Source organism: Xenopus tropicalis, chromosome 5, assembly GCF_000004195.4.
Source record: "Xenopus tropicalis strain Nigerian chromosome 5, UCB_Xtro_10.0, whole genome shotgun sequence".
Taxonomy (NCBI): Eukaryota; Metazoa; Chordata; class Amphibia; order Anura; family Pipidae; genus Xenopus; species Xenopus tropicalis.
In genome coordinates this window covers 97,142,454-97,155,895 of record NC_030681.2, presented here as the reverse complement: position 1 = coordinate 97,155,895, position 13,442 = coordinate 97,142,454, and the positions used below count along the sequence as shown (strand labels likewise).

Here is a 13,442-nt window from a genome sequence, read left to right as displayed (position 1 = left end):
TAGCATTGTCCTTGCGGGATGTGCATTGTTGCTTGTTTAAGGATGTGAGTGGTGCATCTTTTCTTACATTAATGTCAGTGTAAGCAAAAATTTGCTTACATTTTGAGAGAATTTTAAATGCATGACTAAATTTATTTCTTTTATCTTTCCTGTTTTATGGTTTGTTTCCAAAATAATATATTGAGTATTGGAGAAAAATCTGAGAAAACATAGTTGAGTAGTTGATTTTAAGCAATTCAGTAAAAAAAAAATCCGTAATGATAAAACAGAACCTTGTACTTAATATTGCTAAGCTCCATGAATCCATATTGGTGGCAATACAATACTATTAGGTTTATTTAATGTTCAATTTTTTTAGTAGCTTAAGGTATTGTGATCCAAATTATGGAAAAATCACTTTTCTGGAATAGCTCATGTCCCAAGCATCTCTGATAATAGATGAACTACTTATATATCATTTTCACCTTACTTTTTTCTTGGGAAAGTGTGTCAGACAAAAAATAGTGCATGTTACATAAGAAATGCAATTGTATGCAGATAAAAGAAGAGAATAACAAAATCACTGGCCAATATAAAAGCAATTAGGTCAAGCATACCTTTAAAGAGAATGAAAGGTCATGATTATAATTGCTTACCTGTGCAGTTTTAAGCACCAACTCTCAACCTTCCTGTTTATGGATCTTCTCAGCGGCTCCTGGCTGGGTGCACATGTGCAGTAGAACAAAAAGCTGGCTTTTTCCTTTAAAGGACAATGAAAGGTTAATATAAATTAAAAGTAAATCTAAAGGCAGATCCCTGCTTGCTTCTCTGAGATATGGTGCTAGCAGCCTACAGCAGTGTGAAGACTACAGTGACATCACTGAAATCTCTCTGTCCTTCCTGTAGGCTGCCAGCGGCAGCCTTCCTATTCTCTGAGCATGTGTGTAACTTGATCCTGTCTCCTGTTCTGGGCTACACATGCCCACAAGCCAATCAGAAGCGAATCTGCCAGAGGGTAGGGGGGAGGGAATGAAACACGTGCAGTATGAAGCAAGGAGGGAAAGGAAGGGAAGAATACCTTTTAAAAAGTGTGGCGTTTTTACTAAACAATAGGTGGACTATTGGGCTGTATGCTTTTTAAATTTTGACTTGCATTCTCCTTTAAAGTTAGTCTTTTCACTCTACTGCACATAAGCACAGGCATATTGGACACAAAGGGATTTGGGAACTAGAATGGCAATGTGGGGCTCCTAGTGTAGTAGCGGTCTGCTGCATATTTCAGCAAACAGTAGTAATCACTGGGGGTTCAGAACAAATTTTTACCCTCCGGTGGGTATAACCTTTTCTTCTCCTTTTAAAAGAGTATATATAAGTATATAGCTCTCATTGGCAGTGGATAAAAGAAAATAAAAGGTCATTTTATAGTTTTATCTTTTTAAAATTACGGTTAATATTAGAGAGGTATAATTTCTGGCAGTGAGAAATGATTTGTATTATTTCTTTTATAACAACTCTGTGAATTCAGAATCTGTTTTGTAAGCTTTACAACTTTTATATATTCACAGGAGTGCAGGTAACAAATACCCTTATTACACCTTATAGTAGTAAAATAGTCCCAATCAGAATACAGGAACGCTGGTGTCACTTTGAAACAGCAGCGCTTACGATGAGGGCCTTTTATGCCTTTTCCTCTCACTTAGTAATCTAGTAGATCATAAAAACATTTGTTCATGTCAAGGAAAGTTGAGAATGTGTTGCCATATTATGTGCACGTAATATGTTTTACTGAAATGGGGAAAAATGACTATCAATCCTTCACCACTCTCTTGTCCAGACTTCAGAGGCCAAAAAGCACAAGTGCCATAAGATTTAAGATAAGCCAGATGTAATTGAGGAACGCAATGTCTTTGTTGCTGCTGAAAACATACAAAACAGGATATGGTTCTTCAGCACTCCAACCTCTCATGTCCCTTCTAGCCCAAGGGGATAAATGTGTATTTCCTGAGAGCGATTTGCGATTTGTGCCCTGGCCAGCTGTGTTAGTGATCAAAACAGGACACTGCAAGTTGCCCAATGGGATCTGAATATATGATTGTATCAATGCCATTAAACTAGTTGGTAAGGATCTATGGTTAACTAAAGAGGCAAATAAATTAATCTACACATTTCCCTTGACCCCCTTATTGTATGTAAGTAAAGGCAAGTTTTATTTTATGGGCAATAGTATAATAGTAGACAATAGTATAATTTTTCACTCTGTGTAACAATGTGAAAATGTTGGTTACTGATCTAGGTGTTATGTCCTTTTCATTATTACTGAACCACCCTAACCCTGGCTTTAAACAGTGTGACATATTTATTGAATTTTTCTTTTTAAATAAGCTTTTAGTATTTTACATATTAAAATATTTGGGCTTTGTTTTTTTTCATAGTTTTTGCATTATTTCCCTATTCTGCCATATGTCAAAGTGAAATTTAAATATTTGTATTTTGTTTTCAAGTAAAATGTAAATTATATTTTTTGTTTAGCATTTATTTTCAATTGGCATAATACTGTTATTGGTTGAGTCTGATCAAAAGTCCTTTTCAGATTAAACAGGAAACCCAAATTCGTTTTTCTAATCAATACCTGTGCTACACTCGTTTTAAAAATAGAACCTGCCAATAATATTTTCCAATCCCCACCTCTATTCCTGAGGCACAGCAATTCACCTTGATTTTTCACCTTGATTTGTGCATTTTCTAGATTTCGCTGACATCCTCACATGCACACCACTGTCTATAATTGTGTTGCCTTTGCATGGGCATGCACATCAGGTCCTCAGTTCTAGCACATACAGTATATTTTGGGATTATGCAAAGCTTACCTTGATAACATTTTCTACACCATGTCATCTACCTGTATGCTCCAAAGGAGGATTCCGAAGGAATAAAGGAAACAAGTTTTTTAAACTGTATATAATTTATGTTTATTTTGCTTTAACGTGATAGCATAGGATTTGGAATTATTTCTTAGGGAGACCAGTCCCCTTTAATTGGCCCATTCCCTTTACCATCCTTTATAAACAAAATGAAGTCCATTTCCAGAGTCTTAGCATATTACTGTCTATGTTGGACTTATAATTAATTGTTCCTTTAAACTGTGTTGAATTATCATTGCTTTATCATTGCTTTGTTTTAGTTACTGCTGAACATTTAGCAGATGTGAAATGATGTATAATGATTTGAGATTCATCAGCTGGACAACTTTGCTGGCTGTATTTGTATCATGTCTGATTTTAGTCAAAACAATTTGCCAAATGCCCTTACAGTGCTCAGCTAAGAATCAATTATGCAATAAAATGCTTTGTAAGTACATAAACGCAAATGGCTGCAGACCAATAACATTTTGGAACAAAAGGCTTCAAATTTTTTTTTTTTAAATTTCAGTGAGTCATTTGATACACATCACCCTTTCCAAAAAATGTGTTTTTATGAGTTTATTTCTGTTGTATTTGTATGCATATGTCATTCTTTTGGTAAACTAATAATGGATTATTTTTTTGGTTAGGCACATCTTAAATGATCAAGGATTTACTCATATACGATTTTGTGTAAAACAATATCACTTATATAGTTTTTTTGGGGGAGCACACTGTGCTGTTGAAATAATAATAAAAAAATTTAAAAAAAAGCATTTTCTTAGTACCTGAAAATAAAATGCAAATTGGTACTTCAGATGCGCATTTAGCGGCTTTACCTAACATAAAATATATTTAACACAGTGGTGAAGCTTTTTATATTGTATATACTCTCACTTACATAGGAAGGGCAATGTTAATCCTAATTATATGCTACTAATAAAAATGATGTCTGAATTGATTAAGGAATGCAGCCAAATAATAGTAATAAGCAAGTAATGTTTTAAGTACCCCATGCAGGGTCTCATATGATATGTTAAACCACATCTTAATGGCTCACAATATATGAACATAATGTTGGGCAAGGAAATTTATGCAGCCCATGGGTAGCTGGGGGTATTCAGAATCCCAATGCATGACAAAATGGCATAGTTTAGAATTTTCTTCCAACAATATTCAAACAATATTTTATGATGATGGTATTATTTAAAAGAAGCACTTCTTTTCCTTTCATCTGCAGTGTCTCAGTATTATATACATAAGTAAGATTATAGTTTAGGATTAAGTCTTGTTAAAATAATGAGGCCCCATATCTCTAGAGCTTTTTCCCTCTGACATATTTGTTGGTTAGCCTAAATAAAGTAGCAGAGAAAAAAAGGAATTGACTTTCCTGATAAATTATGGAGTTTTAGTAAATCTGCCACTTAATGTTACAATCACGTCTCAGTGTTGTCCATTGTATAGGCTGCATGACCTAAACTATGAGCAAAGCAAGTTGAATTGTCAATGCTGGCATATGCTGGAGAAGATCTGTTAAAACAAAAAAAAAAAAAAGGGGGGGGGGTGGGAAACCCTTCTACAAGTTTAGACTAAAATATGTTTACATATGTTGTAGAAGTAATGTAAACTCCTAATTAGTTCCAAAAATATTCCAATACGTGCAAGATAAAATTGCTCATGGTTGCTACAGAGACCATATTGGAAACCATGTGCAGTTGAGAAAGTGAGAAGTGCTTGTATCTATAAATATTACTGCCTCTACACTTAATTCATTGAAAATTCAAGCTGCATGAATTAATTACTGCTGCCCACATTTACATGTATAATCACACCTATGTCGCCTCCTTTAGGAAATTAAAATTATGTGAATTGATAGAATTCACTACTTGCTAATCTCCCAACACCCAGGACTCTGGTCTCAATGGTACCTTGCATACCACTCTCATTAGAGATAACCAAAAATTAAGGGCCCAGAGGTGCCTTAGAAGATTAAAAAAAACATCTTGGAAATTAAATTATTGTAAAAGTTATTTATAAAACACTAACATTTTTATCTAATTCCTTTTTAGATGCCAAAAGTAAATATCCAGCCTGTGATAGTCTTTCTAAAATCCTTAACGAACAGAGAAATAAATGTAATGACAATGAGGAATTGAAGAAAAAAGAGAAAACAAGAAAGGTCAGTGAAACTGCTAATGACTTTCATGTATCCATTTTATAGAATTTTGGCCAGTAGTGGTTTTTTTTTCTTTTTTTATGAAAATGAAATGTATTTTTTTTTCTTCCATTAAATGTCCCACCACCCACATGGGGAGGGAGCTCTGTAAGCCCTCCACAATGGGGGTGTTCCACATTTGTTCTATAATTTTTTTTTTTTTTTTTTAAAGCAGAAAATGTCACCATTTTTCAGACATACTTATTCCCTTCAGAAATTGTATTTATTAAAGCGTTTGCTGTCTTTCTGAGCAGTATCACTGGTAATTACAGAGATATCCTTATCCAGAATCTGGCAGTCAATTACAAGGTACTGTTTTATTATAACAGATAATTTTTTTTTCTTTTTAAATTACTTAAAATAGATTCTGTTGGAGCTGGCCATACCATAATTTGGAGCTTTCTGGATATCGTATTTCAGGAGATCCAAATCCTTGAGCAGAAATTACCTAAGTACTAGAACAATATCAACATAATCATGGCTTTAAAATATTTACTCGTACATTCACTATACTTGTATAGAAAAGACAATATAACACTGCACAGTGGGGCAATTGTTAGAATTGCTTCCTTGCAGTGTTGGGGTCTTAGGTTTGATTGCATCTTATCTGCATGTTGTCTATGTTTTCCTTATTGTTTGATTTCCTCTCAGTATTCCATTTTTCTCCAAGAATCCAAATCTGTACAAGCAGGTTAATTGACTTGATTGTAGTGTGTGAGAGAATGTGATAGGGGAACACACTAAATTGATGTGCATGTTTTTAGAACTCTTTAGAGTTGGAGTGGTTGCTTCATCTACCATCCTCACCTATCCCATTCTGCACTAGACATTGCACTTTATATTCTATATAAACTATATATAGTTTTGAGGATTTTAACTCTGTGTTTTAGCTTGGTTGCTGATTGAGCTAAGGGCTAGTACAGGTATAGGACCCATTATCCAGAATGCTTGGGACCAAGGGTATTCCGGATAAGGTGTTTTTCCGTAATTTGGATCTCCATACCTTAAGTCTATTAAAAAAATAATTAAAACATTAATCCCAATAGGATTGTTCTGCGTCCAATAGGGCTTATTTATATCTTAGTTGGGATCAATTACAAGGTACTGTTTTATTAATACAGAGAAAAAGGAAATCGGTTTTAAAACTCTGAATTATTTGATTAAAATTGAGTCTATGGGAGACGGCTTTCCGTAATTTGGCTCCTTTTGGATAACGGGTTTCTGAATAAGGGATCCCATAGCTGTACTCTTAATGTATCATTATTGATACCATATTGTTTTTGTTAACCCTCTTCTCCACTTTTACAGAGCTAGGTTACTGTTTTTCTTTGAAATATTTAAAAACATATACCCCACTGATGCCTCAGTTAATGTAAGTTTATTGGTATTTATTTTGACTATTAAAACTTAGCAGTAGCTGCTGCATTTCCCACCCTAGTCTTATACTCGAGTCAGTAAGTTTTTCCAGTTTTCTTAGGTAAAATTAGTTATCTCAGCTTATATTCGTATTGGCTTATGCTCGAGTATATACGGTAAATGTAAACTATACTTTTAAATCCTTCATACAGAACACAAGTCCAGTTTCCAATAGCAACCAATTAGCTTTGCTTTTATTTTACAACTTGTAGTAGACATTTAAAATGAATTGCTTATTAGTTGCTATTGGTAACTGCGCTTGTGCAGTGTGGTACCTGTATTTGTAAACCAGACTCTCATTCATAGTGCAAATTAATATTGGCTATTCACCATGTTCTTATACACAGGGCCTTCTACTCCCCGGGTTGTCTGCCTAGCTTTGCAGCAGTCCAATCACTTGGAGTTAGGGGTCCTCACATAGCCTCCTGCTAGGGTTTGATATTTGTGGTTGTCTATTTGTGTGACGATTTCTTGTTTTTCAATGTTTTGCCTCTGCCAGTAATTATTGGAACCCTGCACTACTAAACTAGCATATATTGTATATACTCGAGTATAAGCCGAGGTACCTAATTTTACCTAAGAAAACTGGAAAAACTTACTGACTCGAGTATAAGTCTAGGGTGGGAAATGCAGCAGCTTACAGCTAAGTTTTAATAATCAAAATAAATACCAATAAAATTACATTAATTGAGGCATCAGCGAGGTATGTGTTTTTCAATATTTATTTCAAAGAAAAACAGTAAACTAGCTCTGTAAGCGGAGAAGAGGGTCAACAAAAACAATATGAGTACTATCCCACGCTTATTGCACATTGGCAAACTGGCAGCAGACCCGGTCCCGGAGGAGATGCAAGGGGAAATAAGTATTGCTAGTGGGAGCCTAGGCCAGGGCACTGGAGGGTCTGGTTGCAGGGGGCCTAATTTAGGGCTCTGGCACACGGGGGAGATTAGTCGCCCGCGCCAAAACTCCCTGTTCGCGGGCGACTAATCTCCCCGAGTTGCCTACCCCTGCCATCCCACCGGCGAACATGTAAGTCGCCGGCGCGATTTCGCGCAAATCGCCGAAAAAGACTTGCGAGTCTTCGGCGATTTCCCCTTCTGGGATCTGGTTTTTAGGGGTAAAAACCAGATCCCAGAAGGGGTCAGACGGCGAAGGCGGACCAGACTGAGTGGTCGTAAACATAAGAGGAAAACATAATTTTTAATTTAAGCAAACATATCCTTACACAGGGTGAAATATCATTATTGTCTAAAGGTCTGTCCTTTGTTCCCAGCACAATTCCCAATTCTTTTGATACCCTAGTTGATATCTATAGATTTCAGCGAAAGCTGAAACTCAAAGAACACTTCAGAAACTTCCAGGACACCAACCGCCCCCGCTTTAGGGCCAAAAGTAATTTCGAACCCCCCCAACACCCCTGCTGCAGTACGCACATTCGGCAAGGTGTTAAGCCTTGAGGCGAAGGCCATGGCTAAGAACACTAGATCCTATCCCAATCTCTCACTGGTGGAACGCCAAGCCATCAAAACTATTAAAGCCGACAAGGATCTTGTGATCAGACCCGCCGATAAAGGGGGATCTATCGTCTTATTAGACTATTCCTACTACAGGGACGAACTACTGGGGCAACTTGCTGACACTGAGACCTACAAGGCCCTTCCAGGTGACCCTACTCTCAAATTTAAGAAAGAATTGGATGGGATTTTGTTATCTGCCCTTAATGTGGGTTGGTTAACTGAGGACTCCACTCAATACATGATTACAGAATATCCTCATATCCCGATTATTTACACCTTACCAAAAGTCCATAAATCCCTTTCATCACCCCCCGGGAGACCAATCATTTCCGCTGTGGGTTCCCTCTACCAACCTGTCTTGACCTTTATTGATTCCTACTTACAACCCCTTGTCAAGTCCATGCTGTCATATACACGTGATTCTACACACGTTATCCAAAGACTGAAAGACCTGGGCGACATTCCTCCTAACAGCATCCTAGTGACAACGTATGTCAAAAGCTTATATACCATTATCCCACACGAACAGGGTATCAATGCTATTAGAGGGGCCCTTACCAGGAATCCATCTGCCAACACCCCTATTGAATTCCTCCTACAACTCTTGAAACTAACACTTACCAGAAATTGTCGCTTCGAGAATTCCTATTACCTACAGGTCTCTGGCACGGCGATGGGTAGTGCACTTGCACCATCATATGCCAATCTCTACATGCAGGATTTTGAGTGTAAATATATTTTTCCGCTACTGGGTGAACAGATTCTAGCCTACTTTAGGTATATTGACGATCTGTTCATGATCTGGCTTGATGGGGAAGATTACATTACATTTTACATTTACATTAACATTTATTTATAAAGCGCCAACATATTCCGCAGCGCTGTACAATATGTGGGTTACATACATTAGACATACAGAGTAACATATAAAGCAATCAGTAACCGATACAAGAGGTGAAGAGGGCCCTGCCCAAAAGAGCTTACAATCTACAAGGAGAAAGGGTTGAGACACCAGGTGTGGGAATGGGCATGACCAGAGTTGTGAGAGGTGTGGCACAGGGTATTGCTAAGCTAGATTAGGGTAAGCTTCTCTAAATAAATGTGTTTTTAGAGATCTCTTGAAGGCAGAGAGATTGGGAGAAAGTCTGACAGTTTGTGGGAGCGAATTCCAGAGAAGGGGGGCAGCCCTTGCAAAGTCTTGAATGCAAGCGTGTGAGGAGGGAATGAGAGAGGAGTTGAGGAGCAGATCAGTAGAGGAGCGTAACATTGCGGGTTGGATGGTACCTAGAGATGAGTTCAGAGATGTAGGGTGGGGCAGAGTTATGGACTGCTTTAAATGTGAGGGTCAATAGTTTGAATTTTATCCTGGATGGTAGGGGAAGCCAGTGCAGGGATTGGCAGAGTGGCATGGCAGAGGAGGAGCGGTTGGAGAGGTGTATGAGCCTGGCAGCAGTATTCCTTATGGACTGGAGAGGGGACAGTCTTTGGAGGGGAAGGCCAATTAATAGGGAGTTACAGTAGTCCAGGCGAGATATTATAAGAGAGTGAATAAGAATTTTGGCAGCATCTTGGGTGATAAATGATCGGATTTTGGAGATATTTCTTAGGTGAAAGTGACATGATTTGATAAGTGATTGGAAATGAGGGGTGAAGGACAGGGCAGAATCAAGGATAACCCCAAGGCACTGGGCCTGGGAAGATGGGGTGATGGTAGAATTGTTAACCGTTATAGATACCTCGGGAACCTGTGGGCGTTGGATGGGGGAAAGAGAACCAGTTCAGTTTTAGAGAGGTTTAATTTGAGGTAACGTTGGGACATCCAGTGGAGATAGCGGACAGGCAGGAAGAGACGCGAGTTAGAAGCTCTGGGTTGAGATCAGGAGAGGAAAGATGGATCTGAGTATCGTCAGCATAGAGGTGGTACTGAAAGCCAAAATAACTGATTAGTTTGCCAAGTGAGGAGGTATAGAGAGAAAATAGTAAGGGGCCCAGGACAGAGCCTTGAGGAACCCCGACAGAAAGAGGCAGGGGAGAAGATGATTCCCCATTGTAAGAGACACTGAAGGATCGATCTGAGAGATAAGATGAAAACCAGGATAAGGCAGTGTCACGAAGGCCAAGAGAGCGGAGAGTCTGGAGGAGAAGAGGGTGATCCACAGTGTCAAAAGCAGCAGAGAGATCGAGAAGTATTAGTAGCGAGTAGTGTTTTTTGGCTTTAGCCGAAAGGTGGTCATTTGTTAGTCGGGTTAGAGCAGTTTCGGTGGAGTGTTGTTGTCTAAAACCAGATTGTAGGGGATCCAGGAGGTTATTGTCAGAGAGGAATAGCGTCAGTCGGTTGTATACTAGGCACTCAAGCAGTTTGGAGATGAATGGGAGCAGAGAGATAGGTCGGAAGTTAGTAGGATTGGAAGGATCAAGGGAGGGTTTTTTCAGAATAGGGGTTACCAGTGCATGTTTCATTTGGGAGGGAAAGATTCCAGTAGAGATAATATGCTTAGGTTCCACCGGGAGCTGAATGACCTTGACAACCCAATTAAACTTACTCTAAATTACCATCAGGACAACGTTGACTTTCTAGATCTAAACATTTTTAAAACCGACTCAGGCCTGGGCACAAGACTCTTTAGAAAACCCACAGACCGGAATTCTATCTTACATGCTTCTAGTCACCACCCTCCAGCCACAATTAGGGGTATTCCCTTCTCCCAGTTCCTACGGGTTATAAGGAATAATAGCTCATCAGACACTGCAAAAATCCAACTAGAAGAAATGTATAATAGATTCCTGGAACGGGGGTACACAGAAAACCAGCTGAACTCACAACTCCAGAGAGCACTCCTCCATACACATGAAGGGTTACTACAAAAGACCAATATGAACAAGACCCAGTCGACTCCACTTATTTTTACAACCACATACAACTCTACATCGCCACAATTATCTAGAAGCATCCAGAATAATTGGGACATGATTAGCCAAGATGAGACCTTGTCCCTTTATCAAGCCAAGAAACCAATGATGGGATATAAAAGAAACAGCAGTTTACGGAACCTCCTGGCCAGAACTGACTTCAAGGGTCACTCCATTTCCCCCACGAACTGGTTATCTTCACAGAAAAATCCGGGGTGCTTTAAGTGCCCTGACTGTGTCACCTGTAGATGTCTGCTAACGGGACCTAACCTCCCTCATCCACATACAGGTAAACGGTTCAAAATTAACCACAGATTAACATGCACCTCTGTCTATGTGATCTACATTATCTCCTGTCCATGTGGCCTTTACTATGTGGTCAAAACCATCACCACACTGCGGCGGTAAGCCAAGCTCTTTAGGAAGGGAAGGCTGATCAGCCCGTTGCCAGACATTTCCTCAAAATGAAGCACTCCCTACCTACATTCAGATGCATGGCAATTGACTTCCAACCCCCCCTGTTACGAGGGGGCAACAGAGACCAAGCTCTCCTACAAAGGGAATCCAGATGGATTCATAAACTTGACCTGGCCTTAATGAGACTCTGCCGCTTGGCTGTTTTATTTGAGTATTGCCTTTATCTCCAGGCTGTGCATCTGATACATTGTTCCCCTTTGATATGATGGGCTCTCGCTAACTGTGGCAACATGTATCTACATTTCTGTTAGTAACTTGATACTTTGTATATTTGTATTTATGTACATATTCTTCCCCTTATACTCTCCCTGCTTCCTCTCCCAAACCTCCCTGCCTTTGGTGCTCATTTGCCAGATTACCACCCATGCCAAATACACCTGCCTTGGTGACAGAGAGAAGGGTAGCAGGTGTACCCTAACTCTCTCCGCAATGAAGGGGCAGCAGGCGTACCCCAACCAGACCTGCTGTATAACCTGTTGTGTTGCTTCGCCAAGACGAGCACTATCTCCTGTGTGAAAGTCCGTGGCGAGTATTAATTTATGCAGGGCAGCCCTGCGGGGGGGCGTGTGCGTACCCACTCCCGATATGCTCCATATGCGCCCCCTTATGTGCTACTGACAGACCCTCACGGATACCCCTCTATGGTGCCTGCGCGGCTGGCCGACGTCCCTGGGTAAAACCAGCGATGCCTGACAGACACCGCCAGCACCGATCGTTCCGTGCTGCGCCGGCAGGAGAAGGGGTTTATTCTGAATCGGCACAAGACACGTGCCATTAAGGGCTCCCTGCACAGGGATAATACGCACAGGGGCAAACGCGCTGTTGCTAAGGAGCACCCTGAGGGGGTTACGTGGGTGGCGCCTCTACCTGACAGACAGGTCTGTCTGCAGGATACACTCGCACACACGGGCGCACTATAAACAGCAAACGCTAAGTCAAATATTGAGGGACTTCTGGCACAATAATGACACCACGCATAGGTTTGTAAATAAACTTCCTTTATTCTTTTTTTACTTTGACTCTCTCTGTTTCACCACCCTGAGTCTATCTGTTTACTGTATGGTTGCCTAGTAACGCGCTGTTTGGCGTCAAATACTGTATTTAAACTCTGCTCTGTGTACACAATTGCTTCCCTGATGAAGGTTCTAGTAAAGAACCAAAACGTTGGACCAATAAAACCTCACCTTATTGCATCTAACAACGACTTTTCGTCCATGAATACTATCGTGAGAATCCTGTGAGTGCCAACACTTTTTATTTGTATCCCAATTTTGCTGCTCGGGCACCCAGGTATCGCAATTCAATTTTGGTGTGCTCTTCACTCCGTATTTTGTGTATATATATGTGTGTGTATATACAGTGGCTTGCAAAAGTATTCGGCCCCCTTGAACTTTTCCACATTTTGTCACATTACAGCCACAAACATGAATCAATTTTATCGGAATTCCACGTGAAAGACCAATACAAAGTGGTGTACACATGAGAAGTGGAAGGAAAATCATACATGATTCCAAACATTTTTTACAAATAAATAACTGCAAAGTGGGGTGTGCGTAATTATTCAGCCCCCATTGGTCTGAGTGCAATCAGTTGCCCATAGACATTGCCTGATGAGTGCTAATGACTAAATAGAGTGCACCTGTGTGTAATCTAATGTCAGTACAAATACAGCTACTCTGGGATGGCCTCAGAGGTTGTCTAAGAGAATATTGGGAGCAGCAACACCATGAAGTCCAAAGAACACACCAGACAGGTCAGGGATAAAGTTATTGAGAAATTTAAAGCAGGCTTAGGCTACAAAAAGATTTCCAAAGCCTTGAACATCCCACGGAGCACTGTTCAAGCGATCATTCAGAAATGGAAGGAGTATGGCACAACTGTAAACCTACCAAGACAAGGCCGTCCACCTAAACTCACAGGCCGAACAAGGAGAGCGCTGATCAGAAATGCAGCCAAGAGGCCCATGGTGACTCTGGACGAGCTGCAGAGATCTACAGCTCAGGTGGGGGAATCTGTCCATAGGACAAC

At 39.9% G+C, this 13,442-nt stretch overlaps 1 protein-coding gene across 4 annotated transcripts in view; it reads left to right on the top strand.

The window, feature by feature from the left end:
* Positions 1-13,442, top strand: part of mcph1 (microcephalin 1) — a 143,484-nt gene that overhangs the window by 13,521 nt on the left and 116,521 nt on the right. For all 4 annotated transcript variants that reach the window (XR_001924513.2, XM_018093729.2, XM_018093733.2 and 1 more), the window contains exon 9: positions 4,949-5,058. Coding sequence is in view for 3 of the 4 variants with exons in the window: in XM_018093729.2 (XP_017949218.2) it covers positions 4,949-5,058 (110 nt within the window). In the remaining variant the exon portion in view is untranslated. The remainder of the gene's footprint in view (positions 1-4,948; positions 5,059-13,442) is intronic.